Source organism: Strix uralensis, chromosome 21 (genome assembly GCF_047716275.1).
Source record: "Strix uralensis isolate ZFMK-TIS-50842 chromosome 21, bStrUra1, whole genome shotgun sequence".
In the NCBI taxonomy this organism is placed as follows: domain Eukaryota; kingdom Metazoa; phylum Chordata; class Aves; order Strigiformes; family Strigidae; genus Strix; species Strix uralensis.
The window spans coordinates 917,447-937,918 of record NC_133992.1 but is presented as its reverse complement, the minus strand read 5'-3'; the positions used below and the strand labels follow the sequence as shown (position 1 = coordinate 937,918).

The following is a 20,472-nucleotide window of genomic DNA, read 5'->3' as shown; positions in this document are numbered from 1 at the left end:
CTCCTTCCCTCTTGCCACACCATGCCATGGACCAGACAGAGGTGCAGGCAGGATGTCCCGGTGCCTCAGAAGATGCTGCCCTCTCCCAGGAGGTCTGGCACGACGACAGGGAAAGGCAGGTACCGCGCAGATGGTATCTGGCTCCAGCTGGGGAAGGCAGCATGTCCCCCGGGGGCCTCTGCATCGCACAGCGGGCAGGCTTGGGTTCCCAGATAAAAATAGAAGCTGAAACATGAGCCCAACTTCCCTGGCCACTGCCACCGCCACCCAGCTCTGCCTCTGCCCCTGCACCCCTCTCGGCCGCTGCGCCGTCCCGGGAACACCGACCCCTGTCACCCCCAGGGCTCCCCGGGGAGGGTGAAGGAGGAGGCAGCGGGGATGTGGACGAGGATGCTCATGGACCAGATGGCCATGGAGGAGCAGAGCCATGCAACCACCTGGCCCAGGGTGGCCTAGGCTGAAAACTGCTCTGGGGAAAAGCGAGGAGCTTTGCGGACACAGTTTCCAGCCAGACACAGCTTCAAGGGCTCATACGGGGCAAGGGGAGAAACTCTCTGACATACGTTATACAGATGGTACCAGGACCCCAACCAGAGGAGGGACAGCAGCCAGGGAAAGTCAGAAGCAGCAGGAATAAGGGTAGCTGTTGGCTTAATACATAACAAAGATAATTTCCTAAAGCTTGTCTAGCACTGGGAGCAGAGAACAGGAAGGTGCAGCAATGGAGCTGAGGCTTTGGGTGCTGCACTGGGGTTTTGTGGGACCTGAGTCAGGCAAGAAACCCAAATTCCAGCGTGGCCAGCGTGCATTTGGGTAACAAAGAGCAGTGCCATGCCTGACTGTTAATGATCTGAGTGCTGGACTCATCTATAGAAAGCAAAGCTTCAGTCCATTGCAGTTTCCAGGGCTCTGACTCTCACAGTCAGAAAACGTATCTCAATGACCCTTTCCATTTCTGGTCGCAAAATGCAATGCTCCTGAAGGTCTGGGGGATGCTTGGTAGCCAGATTTTCACCTGAATTTTAGTTTTTGGGTGAGACCTTTTCGAATATGAGCTGGTGGGATGTGGACCCTTGCTCTGTTCCCAGCACTGGGGTGATTTCAGAGCTCAGGTTGGGTTGTTTTTCCCAGCCCTCAGGTTCACCAGCCTCCAGCATCCTCTGGCCAAGAGCTGAGCTCTCACCTCCAGCTGGATAAAACTCAGTAGTCTGATGAAGAGGAACAGCAATGAGCTGAATTGCAGGGAGCTGGGCAAGTTAACCCTTCTCCTGCCATGGCACAGGCTACCGTGAGATGGCTCAGGAGCAGACTGACGCGGGAGGTGTGTGCCCTGGAGCTGCACGGTGCAGGTTTGCACACCCAGGAGGGGTTAACACTCACCCCAGAGGTGGATATAAAGCACATTTATGCAGGCGGGAAGGCAGCGTGCTGGCACAGGGCTGGAGGAGCAGAGGCACTGGCAGGCAGGCAGGGAGGAGGGTGGGAAGGGACGGCTCACCCACCGGCCCCTGGCAGCTCCTGGCACAGAGCTCACCCTAAAACGAAGGCTTCAGGGATGCTGCGTAACCTCATTATGAGGCAGTTATTACTGGTTTGGCTTTGTTATTAAACTTGTAAGTGCTGGGAGCCTGTCCTGGAGCAGCACCCTGCTGTGCTGGGTGCTGTATAAACAGGGCTTGCGGCTACGGTGAAGGTTGGGTCAAGGGTGCTGTGGCAGCTCCAGGTTTTTGGAGAGGTTCAGCCCCCATCTCGGCAGCTCACAGCCCAGCTGAGATGAAAAATGAGCAAGTGAGACTTGAGACGGCTGAAAGGCAGCTGGAGGAGACAGAGGGACCCAAGGAGGGGGATGTGTGCGGCAGGGGGCGGGGGGGGTGGGGTGGGCTGTGTTGAGCATCTTTTTTTTCCCCTGGGAAATTCAGCTTTGCATGTGGGTTTAGGTGTAATGTCGGGTGAGGTTCTCATCGCTGCAAAGGCCTTGAGGTACCGAAAAGGGCTTTCGGTGTCACTGACGATTAGGCGCCGACTACCCAAGGCAGCGTGACGGCAAGGCGGCAGCGGGATGGGGTTTGTGGTTAGGGACCTGCAGTCGTCTGCGCAGCACTCGAGGGAGCGCGTGTGCGCTGAGAGGAGCAAGAGGCAGACATCACAAACCCCTGGCCCCATCCCTGCCGCATGCTGAGCCCACTCCGGCAGCCTCCATACATTATCTGGGGATGTGCTTGTATTTCTCCTCTCCTCTCATCCCTGCCCTTCTCCAGGGGAGTTGACGGACCCCTCTCAACCCAAAAATCGCATCTTTTTCTCTTGCTGGGAGCAGCTGCAACTGGCAGGTGAAAATGGAGAAGGGGGGTGCCCCGACAAGGAGACAGTGGGAGCTGGGGAGGGAGAGGGATCCAGCAGGAGCTGGGGTGCCCACAGACCCTCCAGGGCTCTGCCACCTCTGACCTCCCGTTCTTGCTATTTCCCCAATCTTGTCAGCAGAGGAGCTCCGCTAATCTGCCCGTTTCAGCGTCCGTGGTTCGTGCTCCCAGACAAGCAAGGCCCTTCTAGCTGTCAGGTGAGCCTTTCCCAGAGCTTATGCAAATGATACTAATTAAAGGCATTCTTATCTGTTCGATTTCCCACACCTTTTGCCTCCGAGGGGGATAGAAAACTTCATGTTTTAACTCTGTATTTCGTGGCAGTCGGAAGGACTGCCTAGGGAAAGCATTGGGAAATGCAGTGGGTCACTCCTGATGAGAAGAGCTGGCTTATGCAAGTGTTGAAACACTTTATTATGCATGAGAAACCTTCCAGAAACAGATGACTAATAGCAAAGCAGGAGCAGAGAAAGCAGTGGGAACGCCGTACCAGGCTGGCATGGGATCCCATGTCATCTTACCAGCTTAGCAGGGTTGGGCTAGGTCAGCACTTGCCTAAGAGACCTCTCAGAGTATCTGGCTGGCAATGAGGGAAGTGATGTTAATGATTCAATAAACAGAGCCCTTCCCTCTTTGTGAACCAAAATGCCCCTGTACGATGCCAGGAACCCACCAGCAGCCCCGTGTTTCCACTGGCAGCATGTTACTTAGCTCAGATGGCCATAAAAATGCCGGTGCTCATTGTGTGGGTAGGTCTGGTGGAGGATGCATGGGCTGCGTTCCCACGTGGGACCATCACGGTCCATCTCCTGGCGCGGCTCTCATTGTGTTCTTGGCAGACATGACTGCCCAGGTTTTGGTGGTCACTCAAGACTCTTGTGTGCACCAAGAGCCATTGCTGCCTGGAAGGACCAGGCTAACACACCCGTGCATCTCATCTGCTGCTTGAGTGGGTTTGCTGGTACCCAAGGACAGACGTTAGATCGCTTGTAACAGCAGGAGCAACAATGTGCACCTTTACAATTCCCAGGTATTGGTGATAAGACGGTCAATGAGAAAAACTCTTGGCATAAAGGGGAAGGGAAACACCCCATCCAGCTGCTTTTTGAAAATCCCCTTGGAGGTGCAGCTGCCCCAGGGGCCTGGTTTGCTGCTGCTCTGCATGTAGAGGTGGCCTTTGCACCTGCAGGGTGTGGGAACCTCTGGCGAGTCTAATTGCTGAGGTTTCTGCTCTTTGTGCAAGGACCTTGAAGGCGCTGCAGGGCAGAGAGGAGTCTGGCCCACAGCATTGCTGGAGGAAACAGAGAGGGTCTGAAGGTCCAAACTGTGAGTGCAGCAAGGAGGAGCTGGAGACTTGGGAAAAGCATGTGAAAATACACACATGGGCAGATGAGCATGATCAGCTCCTGACTTGTGTTTTGAATTTGCCAGGTTGTTACCTGGTTTTCTTTCTGTCCTTCCCACCATCTCCCTCCTTTCTGGACACTCTGCTTTGGGTGATGGGCAGGAGATCTGCTGGAGGCAGACCTGTCTCGGAGGCTGCACATGGGCAACCTGTGCTGGGGAGATAGCTGGCTGAGCCTGAGCATCCTGCCTGCCTGTTCTGGGGAGGTTTCTAGTCTTGATAAGTCACTGAAAGAAACTCTTGGATACTCAAGGACTGTGGTTTCACAACCAAAATGAGAGTTGCAACCTCTATCCGGAGGAGTGGCCCTTTCACCAGGTGATACTCATCTCAGAGAGAGGGAAAGAAAGGGAAGAGGGTAGGCGGTGAGTAGGAAAAGAGATATCACTCCAGGTGGCTGTTGAATAGTCCTCTGATATGGTGAGCAGAAGACGCCCAAGGAATTGTCCTGACATGAGCTGCCCTGAATTGCCCCAAAGAGTTCACGCCACACACTGTTGTCCTTTACAGCTGATTTTGATACGTTGAGGATTTCCAAAGCCAGAAGCTCTCCAGGCAGAGGGCTGTGTCTCACCAGTAAAACCCCTGCCAAGGAGATCCCTCAGCGTTGGTAAGTGACGTTGGCCCATGGCGTTTCTCAGCAGAGCAGACAGAAGGAGCCCTGTTTGCCCAGGGACCATTCTGGGGCCAGCTCCTCCGGACAGAACTCCACATCACCAAGGTGACTCTCGGAGCACTTTGGAGATGCAGCTTTCAGGGCTATCAAGGGAAGGAGCAAAACTGACTCCACTGCTGTCCGAACTGCTCATCTCCCACGTGTGTTGGGCACCAGCCCATGGACCTCCAGCTGAGCTCACGCTGCCATCTTCGGCCAAGCTCACACTGGCTCCCGGGACCCTTTTCAAGTCCCAGAAGGTTTGTCTCCTGTTGTCATCTGGACTTGAGTTTTCTTTGAGCTTCTCAGCTTCCTGGGTGGAGGCCCAGAAAGGGGATGGGATGCTGAGATGGCCCCGGAGCGCCAGGCTGAAGCATCCAGTCCCTCGAGTCCCAGGACGTTCGTGCGTCACTGCTGGTGAAATCCCCACCCAGGAGGGCTGGGAGAGGCAGGGATTGTCCTAAACAAAAACAAGCCACTGGACGGGCTGGTAGTATTGCAAAAGGATGTTTCACCTGCCTTGCCCTCCTCAGCCGTGCAGGCAGGGAGACCCTCACTGTGCGGCAGCTGCCTGCTTGACCAGGGTGGCTCAGGCTGCTGGGGCTGGGGCCAAGTGCCTCGCCAGGCTCGGGGACCACAGCAGCACAGAGATCCATGCCAGCTCTCCTGCTGTGACATGACAGCGAGACATGACATCACAGTCCTGGTCCAGTGACATCACCCCTTCTAATTCCCATGTCACAACTCTCAGTGGTGACATCACAGAGCAGGCTGGGCTGCACAGTGTTCCTCTGGGCGCAGTGGATGCTGGCATGAGGTCCCGAGGCAGAGGCACATAGAATCACAGAATCACAGAATCAACTAGGTTGGAAAGGACCTTGAAGATCATCTAGTCCAACCATGGCTGTGGGGGTGACGGTGCCCGGCACCCGGGTGCAGCACCTCCATCAGGACACCCAGATGGGCACAGGGAGAGGGGACAACAATGAGGGATGGCAATGGGGACCACAGCTTCATCTGAGATGGGTTGTACCCACTCCTCATCCTTGATGTGGACATGGAGAGGCAGGGGGACACATCACAGCCATGCCCCCCTGCCCAGAGAGCCTGAACTGGGCGCTGACCTCGCTGGCCCTGCTGCCGAGCGGGCAGCCGGCACAACGGGGGCATCGGAGCAGGGATGTGCTCGCCTGGCTTTGCCCTTCTGGCTGCACATGTGCCGTGTGGGGGCACCCAGCGCCTTCCCAAGAAGGGGCTGATTCACACGGGGTGCTGGAAGCCGGGCTGCCGTGGGAAAGCGCGGCCGCCATGGCTCCCGAGCGGCGGGATTGCTTCAGCGGGGGTGCAGCCAAGATCCATTTCACAGAGGGCAGAGCAGATCTAGGCTGGGATTTACCAGTGACTAAGCGTGTGCTGGCAAGGGCTGCCCTAGCGTGAGAAAGGCAGCAGTGCTCCTCCTCCAAGGTGTGCCCACTGCCGCCCGGCGACCTGCAGCCCTCGGGGGCACGGGGACACCCCACCGGGCGATGTGGACCAGGCAGTGCTATGGGGTCTGCAGCAGCTGCAGCCGCCCGGCCCCCTCCTCCCAAGCTGAACTCACCCCTTTTCTCCCCCCTGGCTCAGCACTTACTCTGGCCACATGGACGGGCAGGATGGCTTGAGGAGAGACCCTATGGCTCAACCCTCTTGGCACATCGTCCCCAGGGCAGGGCTGGGACGTGGGGCAGAATCTGCCACCCCCACCCCGAGCTGGGCACAGGGGCTGGGGGGACCCTGAAATGTTGTGGGGGAGAAGCCAAACCCTTTGCTGTCAGGCCATAGCTCCTGCTCACAGTGGTTGCAGCCCCCAGGCAGTGTTCTGGGGTGCTGCCATCTCCTGCTGGCTCACTGCCACAAAGATTTTTGCCCTTACATCTGCCCCATTTCGTGGGGGCCACGACTAATCCTGCCACAGTGGATCTGGGGAACCAAACCTTCCCAAGGAGAAACAACCCATCCCTTCTCCAGCAGAGGGTCCCCACTTCCCTATCCTTAAAACAAAAGCAAGACTCATGCAAAAAACTGCTCCACATCTCTGGGCAGTGACGCTGAGACACAGAAGGCTGTGGGGAGCTGTGTGCCCAGGCAGGGGATGAGCATCAAGCCCAAGGTGACCACTGGCCCCTGCACAGCAGCCACTTAGCCCGGCCGTATCGAGGTGGCAGGCTGCCCTGCTCGATTCATCTCTTCTGGCTCGTTTGGCAAGTCATTAAAAAAAATTAATTGCAATTTTTTATTACAGCTAATTGGCGCTGCTGCTAAGTGGCTTATCTGGCTTCTGAGCCCGCCCCGTGTTTTTGGGAAGCTGAGGGTGGCAAAGGCCTGGAGGCTGGGGAGATGGTGTGGGGCACAGAGCCTCACGGCAACCATCTGGCAGCCCTGGGTGAGTGGGAAATGCTGGGCTACCCCTGGGCTGCCGGGGCATACCTGGCCCAGGGAGGTGGATTGCCTCTAGTTTACAACAATGATGAATTTTAAAGCAGCAGAGAAATTTGCCCGAGGTCGCTCCATGCACCTGAGCGGGAGCCAGGAGCCCATGTCCGGCACACTGGCAGCGCTGCCCAAACACTGTGGGGTGCTCCAGAGTGCCATGGCTGGGCGTTAAGGTGGATTTGGTGTTTGTGAGGGAGGGGAGATGAGCCAGCGCTCACCTGGGGTGCATGTCTGTGCCTGGCAGGGAGGGCTGGAGACGAGCGTGCTGTTTGCCCCTTGGGCCCTCGCTGTGCCCATCCTGGGTGGCAGCTCGATGGCCGGGGGGTTTGGGACCCCTCTGGGAGCCTCTGACACCCCAGTGCAGCCAGTGCTGTTGCCGTGCCCAGGAGGTGCCATCCCACACCTCTCCGATTGCCAGGCTCAACGCCCGTCTCCAGTGTGCGGCCGCCCTCCCCTGTTGTCACTGTCACGGGGGAGCGGGGCCAGCCTGGGCAGAGCTTGGCACACCCCCCTGGGAGCTGCCCATCACCTGTGCCTGCCTGTTGCACTCCCACAGATCCCAGCAGGCACCCTGTAAGCCACACAAGGCCTTTGGATGCCTGCCGGAGTGGTGACACCCATGGCTCCAGCTCCAGCCTGTGCAGGCTGGGACATCGTCGAGCCTCACAAGGACCATCCCATCGCGCAGCATCAGCGCTGACCACCGTCCAAGCTGGCAGGGGCTGGAGCACGGCTCCCCTGGGCAGCAGCACTGGGGTCTCTCCCATGGCTGCGGGTGACATCTGCCCTAAAAGAAGGAGCCCATCTGTCTCCTTCCCTGCTCATCCCTGGATCTGTCCATGCTCCTCTTTTTCTTGGCCACCTTTCAGGATGGATCTGGCCCAGCTGATGATGGGCTGCTGCCACAGGCAGAGCTGAGCCGATGCAGAGCTGAGGGAGGGGAAGGCAAAGGTGTGAAAATGAGCCAGTGAGCTCCAGTCCTCGTTAGTCCAGACAGCTGAGAAGATCAGATCTGATGGTATCGGGTGGCCTCCACAAGTTGCGGTGTCACCCTCCCTCACGTGAGGCTGGCAGTGACCTCCAAAGTGGCATCTCCTTTCTGATCAGATAACTCCAGTGGCTCACCTGGTTCCACAGAAACTCAGGTTCACTCAAATAAGATCATCTTTCTTCCCAGGGATTTCACCCCATTTCATGTGCCATTTTCCCAGGTGCCTGGGTTTGAACGTGAGAGCGAGAAGGGTGCTTTGCCCTGCTCAGGGCGGGGAGGGCACATTCAGCCCCCTGCGGCATCACCCCCAGCGTGAGCGAGGAGCGGATGGGCTGGTGAGCCGGAGCAGTGCGGAGGGGTCTGACCCACATCTGCATGAGTAGGAGTTCTCTGATGCTGTGCAAATGAGGGGATGGCTAAAACATTCCCTTTTAAAAGTGATGCAGTGGCTTCCATGTCATTTGGATGCTTTCAAGATCACACCTTGTCCACCTCTGTCTGTCTGTGCTGCTGCTCCACAGGGCCGGAGCAGCATGGCTTTGGGGACCCAAGCCTGGGCATCCTTTCATGGCCAAATCATGCCCGGGCTGGGGAGCGTGTGCTGGTTTTGTGGAGGCTGCTGGTGGAAATAACCTCCTCCTGCCGCAGGGCAGAGCCAGGACATGGTGGTGAGCTTGTTTTCAAACAAATCATCTTCCCCCCGTCCTCCTTCAGGCAGCTGTGTGGGAAGAAGGGGCATTGTTGCACCTTGCCATGAACCCAGCACCGCTCCAGCTAGCATGCCACAAACCGGCAGAGCTGCCACGGGCCCGTGCCGGTGCCCGGTCAGGAGGTGGAAAAACCTTTCTGGTTTCAACAGGCGTTGGAGCAAAGCCCCAGGCAGGGAACTTGTTCTGGTCGGTGAAGTTATGCACCTCTCTCGCTGCTTGCCTTGGGTGCAGCATGCTCGAAATGCTCCGCAAGCAGAAAACAGCCCCTAAAAACAAATAGCTGACGAAAGCTGTTGCGGCACATCCCAGCACCCAGCTCCCATCCAAGCAGGGAGGGGGAGAGGAGAGTGAAGCTGTCCGGGAGCTGGCTGTGATGGTCCCAGGGAAATTTAGTGCCAATTGCTTCTGGGTGAGCACATTCGGCTGCCAGCTGCACCCTGGGCTCAGCCCACAGCACCTGGCTGAGGGTGCTCCTCAGCGGTGGGGTTTGGGGAGCTCCTTGAGGGGTTTGGCTCCCTGAGGGCCAGCACGCAGCATGTGCAGGTGCTCAGACACCTCTCTCGGTATGTTTTGGCAAACCAAAAGTGGGATAGAAAATGTGATGTGGTGCCCGTGGTGCTGTGCAGAGCCAGACTGAGCAGAGCCAGCTGAGACCCCAGTGTGTCCTGGGGCCTGCGGCCATCCTGCACAGCTTCTGTGAGACAAGAGAGAACAGATCTTGAAGCCATGGCCCAAACTTTGAGTGTCTGCTTGACATTTTAATGCAACCTCAGTTGCTGGTGTTTCCTGGCATCATGTAGAGCTGGGGAGTGAGGACTGCCAGGGGCGGACAGCAGTACCGGCAGCCTGGCATGAAGATACGGCTAAGCACCATAAAGATGGAGTACCTCTGGAGAGGAGGTTCTTGTGGCTTATGAACCCCAAAATTTGTGTCTGATGCTGTTCTGCCACCCCCCCTCGGTGGGACAGGCCTTGCCTCAGTCTCCCACTGTCATGATGCACGTAACTGGGGGGTGCCCAGTGCGGGGCTGTGCACTCCAGGCAGGCAGGAGATGCCTGGGAGCGCGGCCGCTGTCTCACTGACCTCCCCCTCTCTCTTCTTCCAGGTGTGCAACTGCGACAAGTACCTGAAGGTCTCAAGGGAGAGGATGAGGCAGCTGGTGGAGGGCAGCAGGCAGGCGTCGGGGGATGGCAGCTCAGGTAAGCGGGTGGGCGCCAAGGGCTGGGAGTCATGCTCTGACCCCGGCCCCCTCCCTGCGCTCCTGCCAGGGACTCGCTGCCCTGGGCAGAGCCGGACCGTCCCCCTCAGGCTGGGGGTCTCTCAGAGGGGGAATGGGGTCCCCCGCCACCCCGCTGGGCACAGACCCGCAGAGCTCTTCCAAGCCAGCTTCGTGCCTGGTTGAGCTTGTGCACACCGAGCACAGCTCCTAGTCCTACCCCGGCTGCCCCATGCTGCCCTGGGTCGTGCGTGGGATTGCCAGCCCGGGGTGGTTTGGTGACATGCCGGCAGTGGCTCAAGTGACAGCCTAAGGCCATCACTGCCTGACCTGGAAAACTCAGCTTGGGCTGCAAAATGCCTCCTGGCTGGCGCTGCTAATGGTGCCTTTCTCACCTGCCCGGTGCCTCTTAAACTAGGTCAGGCTGCGGGAGGAGTGAGTCAGTGCCGCCTGCCCGGCGAGGCTCTGGCGGGCTCGGCGAGGGGAAGGCTCCTCCGTGCCCTGCCCTGAGCTGCATTGACCCCCCAGCTCCTCCCCACAGGGAGCTGCATTTTGGTGGTGAGTGACACCCGCCGCAGGCACTCCAGGATGGAAACGTGCCCCTCTCGCTGCTCCGACCCAGCCCGGGCTCTGCCGCTGGCCCTCGTATGCATTGCCTGCCGTGCCTCAGTTTTCCCATCTGCTTGACAGGAGACAGCAGGGTGAAATGGCGGCTGCCGGGTGTTCCCAGATGGCTGTGGCTTTACTGGGAACTGCACATGGTGGCTCTGGGGACGAGAGACATGGTGGGGTGGCTTTTCCCGCGGTGCGAGCAGCCTGGGAGTGCTGCGCTTCCCGAAAGGCCAGGGCATCCTCCCCAGTGGTTTCTCTGGTGAGGGCACTTGCTGTGTGTGTACCCAGCGACCAGCCAGGCCTGTTCAGCCAGTTTTAGAGTATGGGAAATAGAAATGCTGTGGTTTGCATTCAGCCATGTGAGCGGTTTCCCCTTCCCTCTTCGGGATGGGGATGATGGAGCTGGGGAGGTCTCGCATGTTGCTGTTGCTCCTCCACACAGACCCTTCAGGGACCCCCTTGCTCTACCCTTTACACCATGTCTGCAACACCCCATGTCCCCATCGTGCCATGCAGCCTCTTGCTGCGTCCCCCGTGTCCCTGGGGGGGTTTCTCTCTCAGGTCCCCTATCTGCTGGGCCAGGTGGGAGCCCTGTGCTGGCCACACCAGGCATGACCTTGTCGGGAAGCATCCTCTGATATGGAGAAATCAGGGACCAAAGATGCCACAACATCTTCAGAGGGTTGGTGTTTTGCTGTAACAGAGACATAAAAAAGAAGCTGTGATTCCTGGGCAGGTGGGTATAGCTGGGCAGGTGTCACCCAACCCAAAGCAAAGACTCCTGGGGACTTGCCAAGGGGGTCCCCTGTGCCCCAGGGCTCCAGCAACCTGGAGTTTCTGGTGGGACAGGCTGGCCAGCCAGAGAAGTGGGTTCATAAGGAAAATCTCAGTCGTTCCCTGATTTCCTTCTGCAGGGGGCTGGTGGCAGGGTCCTGCTCTGCTCTTGGCCATGGTCCAACACATGGTGTGGGGAGCTCAGCACCCGCAGCCCCCAGCTGCTCGCCCACACTGGGATTAGCCCCTGCTCCATGACTCCAGCCCAGGCCATGTCATCTCATTCATGCCACCACGCATGGATTAACCCCCAGGACCGTTGCCAGATGCTGCTACTTGGCAAGAAAATGCCTTTTACCCCCTCCTGCTTCCCAGGCAAGAAGGGAGCCTCCTCCCAAAGGGGCTTCACCTCCTCGGGGAGGTGCAGCAGGAGCCCTGGATGCTGGGGCACCCATCAGTTGTGGATGGGGACAGATCCTGCAGGACCAACCCTCCACATCAGCCTGCAGCTGCCCAGGTTCTCCTGAGACCCAGGGTCCAGCTGCAGACAGCCCAGGGCTGCTCACATTTTTGCTGCAAAACTCAGGCCAGTGCTGCTCTGTTTGGCTCCTGGATTTTTATGGCAGGGCTTCCAAGGGATGAAAGGCAAATTATTCATCCTGTAATAGCTCACTCCAACTTGGACCTAGGACTTTCCCAGGTTTTAGGGAACATTTTCCCTGACACAGCCACATTTTCCCTGAATGAGGGCTTTGATGGAAGTGCTGCAAATAGTTTCAAGCCCCATGATGCCTTTTTCCCAGAGGGATCCTCTGAGCAGCTTGGGTGCCTGGAGCAGGCAGGGGACGGGTTAGAGAGAGGCAGCAGTGCTGTGGGTCACCACGTGGCATAGGCAAGACCTGGCTGGAGGTCGTTGGCAGTGTGTGGGCTCCCAAATGACCCAGGGGGATGGGATGTGTCACAGGCTCTCATCTGGCAGTGGGGAAGCTTCTTGCTTAGTCAGTGTGGTAAAACCAGCTGGCATGGGGCCCCCAGTGCTCGGGGAATGCTCTGCCAGATGAAATCTTGTCCCTGGGAAAGGCAAGGATGGACACATTCGATCTGGTTAGGATTTGCCAAACTTTAATCATAAAATCACCCCTTGCCATTTGAAACATTTTGCAAAACATGAAAACAACTGGTCCTGCTTTTCTTTGGGCCGTGCTGCTAACCAGGCACGCCAGAGCCTCCACTCTGTGTTGGAGAGAGGTGGAGGAGCAGGCGCAGCTGCTGGGGGTGCTCGGAGAGCCTGACGCAGAATCCTGGGGAGCACCCAAGCTGGGTGAGCATCCTCCCTGACCAGCCACCAAAGCTGGTACTCGAGACCAGCAAGATCTGCACTACCCATCTTCTCCCCCAACGTCACGTCCCGCAGGTGCAAAATAAGCCTCAGGCAGCCCTGCGGACAGCGGAGGAGCAGCCAGGACATCCCCACGCTGGGCAGCAGGATGGCGTGGGGCTGGTGGGGCTCAGAGCAGCCCAGCTGGGGCAACCACCTTGCCCCCACGGGCCCAAGCAGTGGCACGGGGTTTCTTTCCCTTCCTGGCCCTTGGCTCTGCGATGAGCCCGAGTGAAAGCCAGCAGAGGCAGCGCGTGGGCAGGCGGGAGGAAGAGCTGCAAGAACGCAGCTCCAAGCTGGGGTGACACCAGTACAGTGCCAGGTCCCTCCTCTATGGCCATCACACTGGGATAGGTGAAGGCATGGGCTGATGGGCCCCGCTTCCCTTAACTCTGATGCACAGCAGGAAGAGGCCACTGCGTGTCCAAAGCCTTAAGGCTCGGTGCAGGTTTTTTTCCTGCTGTGCTTCCCTGAACTACAACATTTGGCTTTGTTGTGAGCATCACACTTGTCTTATTGTCCCATGGGAAGGGTGGGCGATCCCTGTGCTGTCCCAGGAGCGCTCTCACACCCATGGAGCAGCCTGTGCATCCTCACTGCTTTGGTACCAGACCCAGCATGCAGAAGTCAAGGCACCCCAGATGTCTCAGGCTGCTCTGCATGTTTCTGCAGGGAAGGGGATGGGTGCCCGAGGGGCTGCACGCATAGACCTGGGGGCTCCCCAGCCCCCTTAACCCTCAGACTGGGAAACACATGCGTTTAGGCTCTTTTCCCTCCAGGGCACAGCGGGGTAGCAGGACCATGCTCACGTCTGTCCCTGAGCAGGGCAGGGATGGGCACCAAGGAGCTGCAGCACAGGGCTGGGACCAGGGGCTGTGGTGGTGAGACCGGCCAGAAACACCCCTGGGCTCGGCTGGGCCATGCTCTGCCAGCTCCCCCTCTTCAGACAAGTTTTGTTTGTTCATATGAAAAACCACTGCCAGCCTGCAAAGCCGGTGACATTTTCGTGGCAGTGGGTTTGCAGCGTGTACCCGCTGACAGTGGTGATGTGCCGAATGCGACCTGGGAAGGAGCTAGGAACCGTTTGGTGCTCCTGATGCGGGAGCCATCAGGGTTTTCTCCCACTGGGGCACAGGGAGATGATAGTGACTGAAGGTGCCTCTTGCCTTGAGCTTATCCTCCCTCCTCCACCCTGGGAATGTCTTAAGATCGTGGCCAGGCTGCTGCAGCCAAGGTTGCACAATCCTGGGTCCTTTGTCCTTTGCTTATCTGCCTTATCGAGGAGGAAAAGATAACCAGGCATCTTCAGTGCCCTGCAATCGAGTGTGTTTCTCAGGCTCATAACTCCTCTTATCAGGTTCAATCTCTCACCGCAGCAAGGTTTCCCATGCACCTTTGTACTCCAAGAATGCTCCCAGGTCTGCTTTCAGCCTTGTGCAAAGCCTTTACGATGCGCGCTTTCTCCAAAACACCTCAACCTTAATTGCCTAATTACGGACGAGTCTCCCGTGTGTGTGGTTGCGATGACAGCTGGGTGCGGCTGCCGGGCTGGGAGAAGGGCTCTCAGCTTGCACAAGCACTGCCAGCCCCGAGCCCCTCTCGGGAGGCGGCAGGAGGCTGCGGTTCCCTCTGCAGAGCCGCAGGGCCAGTGCCAGGTCCCTGCCTGAGCCAGCCAGGACAAGCACCCGGTTCCTCGCCCCAAGGCCTTGGTCTTAGCTCAGGTGACATAGAGGGACCTGGGCTAGAAATGGGACCTGGGGGGCAGGATTTTGTGCACAAGTACCAGGCTTCCCCAGGGAGATTGGTTTACCCAATAGTGCCCCAACACTGAAACCCCGAGGGTGTCCAGGGCTCACACGCGTGGGAACGGGTTGTTTCCAGCCAAATCGGGGCTGTATGGTCTGGGAAAGGGGAATGGGCACAGGTTCAAAGGAGGTTTGCCCTGATCCTACTCTTTCCCAGCTTCCCAGGCTCTGCTGTGCCCCCTGTCCCACAGTGGGGGGTCCCAGTGCTGTCCCAGTAATGCTGACCCAGGACTCCTGCATTGCAGCTGACAGAATAGGCTGTAGGGACTACAGGTCACCAGTGTCATCACGGTGGCCTTTCAATATGACCCCTGCATGCTGGGGGCCTGTCTGTGAGCAAGGGAGAGTGCACATCCCCCTGCCTCTGCAGGCAACCCCTGCCCTGTCCCATTTCCCTCCTGCTGGACTTGGCCCCCCCACCCATGAGCAGGACCTTGCAATGGGCCATGCAGAGCTGCGGTCCTGTCCCGTCCCTTCCTTCCCTGGGGTCTCTGGGACAAGTTACCTTGCCCACCACAGCCCCCCTGTTGCAATAGTTCCCATCCAGGGCTCCTGTGGGACCTGAGTGATCACCTGTGGCCATGGGGTCTCCGGATGCTGCCATTCCCTTGGGGCACACCCCCCTGGCTCTGTGTCCCCTGGGGTGAAGGTGTCATTGGGTTTCAGGCACCAGGATCCATGCAGTGCCCCGGGGCATGAGGTATGGCTTTGGCATGGGTCTTCCCCACCATCTCGGTGTCAATGGCTGGGGGCTGAAGGGGATCCCTCCCCAGCTGGTGGGGCTCCTGCTGCACCCCACCTCGCAAAGCGTGGGGCCAGCCCAGCTCTGGGGCATGTGGCAGTGGCTTGGGCATGAAGCAGGGCCGCTGCAGAGGTGACAAGTGCATCTGCTGGTCTGCAGAGGTGGGTTGTCACCGCTGAGGGTGGCCTTGCTCAGCCCGGGGAGGAACCTGATGCAGAAATAAGCAGAACTGGGGACCTGCAGCATCCTCTTTCCCCTGGACATGGCAGCACTCACTGGGAGGGGTGAGCCGTGTCCATGGGTGAGAACAGCAGTGGTTTGTGCTTGTTCCCGTGGGGCATTAATTCCCACAGGCGAGCAGGGGTGGGCAGGAGGTGGCGATGGGAGTGGGCAGCACATGCGAGGGCAGGGTATGGCCACAGGTCATGGGGAGGGTAAGAGGAGATGGCTCTGTGCTGAGCAAGGCTGCCAGGTCAGGGACAGGACCGGAGGATGGGGACGATCCTTGCTGCCTGCGTTGCTCTGTGGCACTGACACATGTGGGTGCTCAACCCCGGGGTGCTGGCGGGCTGCAGGGCTCAGCCCTGCACCGGGCTCTGTCATCCCCAGGGTGACCCAGGCAAGACTGGGAGAGGTGAGCGAGAGGCAAAAGGGCTTTTTATTTTCAAGATGTTTTATAATGGGATTATTAGTTCCCAAGAGGTGTTTCGAATTGATTTGGTAAGGAATCGCTTTCATTTCTCCTCCGCAGAGATGCGGTGGGAATCCAGCTTTTGGTGCGAACTGTCACAGAGCTCTGGAAACCGTAGATCTGAAAAACTCCCGGCACTCTGGAAGGACACGCTTGGCTCCCCTTGGCCCCACACACCCCACACATGACTTTTGCTTCATCTCCGGTGTAACTCTGCAGCCCTGCGGGAGCAACGGCTCCACCAGGGAGGGCTTTGCCCATCTCAAGGGAGAAAAAAAACCCTCCTTCAAAAAATCCTCCCTTTCCCCAAGGAAAACCCTTTTCTCCTGGGGGATCTGACCTTTTCCCGGCGCAGTTTTCACTGCACGCCTGGCTGGCACCCTGCGCCTGGCGCCCGGTGGCCCTTTCACCGCAGCAGCGAGGGGAGCGCAGGCATCTTCAAAAGCCCTGGAAAGAATTTGGTGGGAGGGGGAGAAGGGGTTTTACAAGCTCCCATTCAAAAATGGTCACTTTGAAGTGATGTAGCATTTTCAACCCTTTGAAGAGCCACAATTAGGAGGGGGCTGGTGCAAGCGAAAGGCAAAACCACTGGGTGACCATCACAGCCTTTCTCTCCCCAGGCTTTTAAGGGATCAACTTTTCCTCCCTGCCTGCCTTTTTCTCATGAGCCCAGGGGGGTGAGATTGGGGTGTTTGGGGGAGTTGGAGGTTTCACACCCCCCAGTGCAAAGAAGGAGGGGGTCTGCAGTTGGCTTTGCCCACCAGCAGCACAGTAGCTGATGGAGCGTGTCGGAAGGGAGAGCAAATTGCCCGGGATTGCTGCAGGAGCATCGAGTCTGTGCCCTGGCACTGGCAGGGCTGGGGTGTTGCAAAGTTGGGCCAGGGAATTTTTTAGGCTCCACAGTGGGGAAGGATGTTGGCCATCGGTGCTGGCTGCTGGCAGTGTCACTTCGGTTATGGTTGGATCTAAAAGTCCCCATGAGGTAGATGTTCCTGCTGTTGGGGTCCTGGAGACAGATGCAGAGGTCTTGTGCTCGAGAATAGAAAGGGGGGAAGGTGCACGGTGAATAGAAAGGGGGAAGAAAGGCAGATGCGTGTCCGTGTATTATAAACTGAAGAAAAACAAGTGATGGCCTAGGGTTTTGCAGAGACTCTGTGGTTTGTATGCTTGGAGGTACAGCCCACAGCTTGGCCTCCTCGGTGAGCCAGTCCCCGCATGCCCAAGCTGAGGCCACCCCGTGCCATCGTGTAGCACAGGGTGGAAGGAGCAGGGATGGGGTGAGGGCAGAGCCCTTCCCTCCTGCCATGTGGCTCTGCCACCCGCTGACAGGCTCTGTTCTGGAGAAACCCCCGTAAATGGGGCTCTTCCTCCATGTCCCCACTCTGGCCGGCTCAGGAACGTCCTGAGAGCAGCCCAGGTGCTTCACCACATGCCAAAAATTGGAGAAAATGGGAAAGTGAGGTCACTGTTTTTTCTCCGGGAATGGATGTTGGTGTCCCAAGCAGACACAGAGGATGAAGGAAAGGCAGATCCGTGAGCAGGGCTGTCGCCCAGGGCCCAGCAATGGTGAGCCCAGCTCTTGGCCAGTGTCTGGACTGGGATTGGGGCTGCTTCCCCTCGTGTTGTGGCAGTGGACCCCAAACCTGTGCTGCTCCTGGGCTGTGTGATGGTCTGGGGCTGGTCTGCAAAACCACCCTGAGAACATCTCCAGTGACAGCGTTGACCCTGAGTGTGGCTGTTAGTCAGCTGGAAAGGGGAGGTGACCGTGCCCCACCAGCTTGGGCTGGTCATCTCCTTTTGGGAGGTGTGGAAGGTCTTGGGGGGCTCCAGGAAGCCCCCCTGAACCAGGGGCTGGTGTGAGCGGAGCCTCCCACACCTCTCCTGGGCTGTGCCTTTTTCTGCTCATGTGGTGGCAGGTCCAGGACTTGCTGTGTGGTGAGGTGGCTTTCCTGGGACGGGGTGGCCATTCCCAGGGCTGTCATCAGCCCTACTTTTCCCCACAATAATCACCATCATGTCCCAGGTCCTGACAGCATCGGGATGCAGGGAAGAGCCAGCTGGGAATGCTGGTGTCCCTCTCTGTCACAGCTGGCTCCTGACCAGGCTACCTCTGATCCTCGAAAGGGGCAGGCTGGAAGCCCCAGAGGTGCCACTGGAGCGATGCAGGATGCCTTTTGTTGTCTTAATTGATGCCTGAGCAGGAGAAGTCCCCCCCTGCCAAAAATGAGTCATCCTGCAGCAGTAACTGCAGCCGGCACCCCTGGCTGCCAGGCGTCCTGATGGATGGGAGGCAGCTCAGCCCTCAGCTTCCGCCACCCGGATCCAGTGACCTGCCGTGCCCCGGCCGCGGGTGGTGAGAGCCCGCACCGAGCTGCCAAAAATGCCGTGGGATTTGTGGCACTCAGTTTGCGATGGCAGCAATCCGCCTGCCCGGCAGGGCCAGGGCTCGGGGCATGCGAGGACAGCGCACAGGACACGGCCCCACATCGCACCTCACCGTGCCCCTTGCCCGGGTTCTGTGACAGGAGGTGGATGCCACGCGCACCCCAATGCCTGGCATCCTCGGGCAGGCCAGGAGAGATGTGGGTGTCATGAGCAGTGCAGACAGCTATTAATGGTGGGTTTTTAATTAAAGCATCAGTAAGGGCTTCCCCTGCTGTTTGCTTGCCCTGTAATGTAGCCCAGGGTGGGGGGCACAGCCCATCTTGGAAAGCAGCCTTGCCCAACCTGCGACAGGCAGGCAAAACCACTGCACCCAGTACAGCAGCAGCACTGGTGCAGTTACCCAAACTGGAATAGCTCCCAAGACCACCGCAGACCCCACTGCTGCTCAGGCAGCATCAGGACACAGCAGAGGAGCTGCGGGAGGTGCTGGGCAGCTGCTGGGGAGCAGGAGGCTGCATGGGTGCCATGCTCAGGGCAGGCAGTTGGTGGATGCTGGTAACCACCTTCTCCCAAAGTCACAGGATGCTCCTGCCTGGGCTGCAGGGCAGAGCCTGGACTCCCGGCAGGGATGACAGGACCCTCACAAGGGTCGTTCACATGGCTGAGCACAGCCCCTGCTCATCGCACCAGTGGCCGATGGTTTATCTGCTGTCTCCTCTCCCCACAGGCTGCCTGGTGCGGTGTGAGGAGAAGCCTGGCCAGAGCTGCGACACCGCTGTGCCAGCTTGTGATGCAGCCCAGCCCGGTTACACCCCACACAGTGAGCGGCTGGAGGGGCAGGAGCGACACGGGGCATCTGCAGCACTGGCAGAGGGCACGGTCCTGCAGGTTGCCGCCATCCCCCCCGGGGTGCTGGATAAAGCTGAGCTCACCGACTTCTACTGCTGCACCCGCTGCGGGAAGGTGTTTTGGGAAGGGTCCCATTTTGGACGCGTTGTCTCCCAGTTTCAGGATGTTCTTGTCGATGCTGGGGAGGAGCAGAGCATCTATGAGCTGAGCTGAGGGGGGACGCGGGGGCTCTGCAGTGGGACGGGGACCGCGGGGTACACGCTCCCTGGTGAACCTGAGCAGATCTGGAGCCGTGGGTTTGTGGTGCGAGGCTGGAAGTGGGGTGCTCTCATTTTGGGGTCCGCTGTGGAGGGGACTGTCACATTTGCACTGATGGTTCATGACAGCCCAAAATAGGCCTCTGTGAGATCATTAAATCAGAGGTGGCTGAGGAACAGACCCTTTGCTTTATTTTTGCCTCCCTCCAGGCTGGGCATGGCAAGAGGGTGGCAGAGCTCTCCAAAATGCCGCCCAGACAGTGCTGACCCCATGGCACACACCAGGCGCTGGCACCCTTGTCCCAGTGCTGCTCTGCTGGGTCGCTCATGTTGGGGAGCCAGGAGCTGTGTCCCCAACAGCAGCACAGGGGAGAGACCATCTCCAGTGCTCAGAGCACGCCCCAGCCCGTGGGACACGTGTCACATTATGACCCATCCCCAGCGTCCCGTCTCACCCCAGTCCTGATCTCCTGGCACCTCTCCTGACATTCCTTAGAGGCAGTGGGTGAGTGAAGACCTCTGGGTGCACGGTGATGCCCACTGGCCCTCACATCACCCCGTGCTGGAGCCAGGGATGCCCCAGCAGAGCCAGACTGGTCCAGGGGGTGTCCCATTGGTGCCAAAGCTGCCAGCCAGCCCACGGATGAGCAGCACCAGCCTGCCCATCTCCCCCCAGGTGGGTCCATCAAGCCATCCGCCGTGCCCAGGGCTCTGCGAGGCCATGCACAGGAGTGGTGGTGAAGCGTGTGGTCCCACCATCACCAGGAACCAGGGTCTCTGGTGGAACTAGCCAGCACCCAGAGGAAGCTATGTGGGCTGACGTGGGGGCCAGGCAAGGCAAGGAGCCAGCCAGGTTGGTCCCGCAGCTCTGGGCGCTGCCATCCAATGCCTCCCAGTCCAGGGACAGGCTTAAACCACTCCACCCTGCAACTGAGGAGCATTTGCAGAATTCCTCCTCTAATCCCAGTTAACTGCCAGGCCCTGATGTTATTGCTAAGAGGACCCAAGGGGCTCTTGGCTGAAGTGGGACATTTACAGGACAGCAAAATGCCTGCCCAGGCAGTTTATGCTGCAACGCGAGACTCCCATTCCCTCTCTGAGTGCTCCTGGCCATGCGGTGCCAAGGGCTCCTTCCCCCCAGGGACATCTCACCCCCCCCCCCCCCCCCC

The 20,472-nt window shown here is 58.6% G+C and overlaps 1 protein-coding gene across 2 annotated transcripts in view; it reads left to right on the top strand.

Annotated features, from left to right (window-relative positions):
* Positions 1-19,478, top strand: part of EXD3 (exonuclease 3'-5' domain containing 3) — a 301,498-nt gene extending 282,020 nt beyond the window's left edge. For both annotated transcript variants that reach the window (XM_074891167.1, XM_074891166.1), the window contains exons 21-22: positions 9,700-9,793; positions 18,925-19,478. In XM_074891167.1, the coding sequence (XP_074747268.1) occupies positions 9,700-9,793; positions 18,925-19,259 (429 nt within the window). In that variant the 3' untranslated portion in view covers positions 19,260-19,478. The remainder of the gene's footprint in view (positions 1-9,699; positions 9,794-18,924) is intronic.
* Positions 19,479-20,472: the final 994 nt, after the last annotated feature.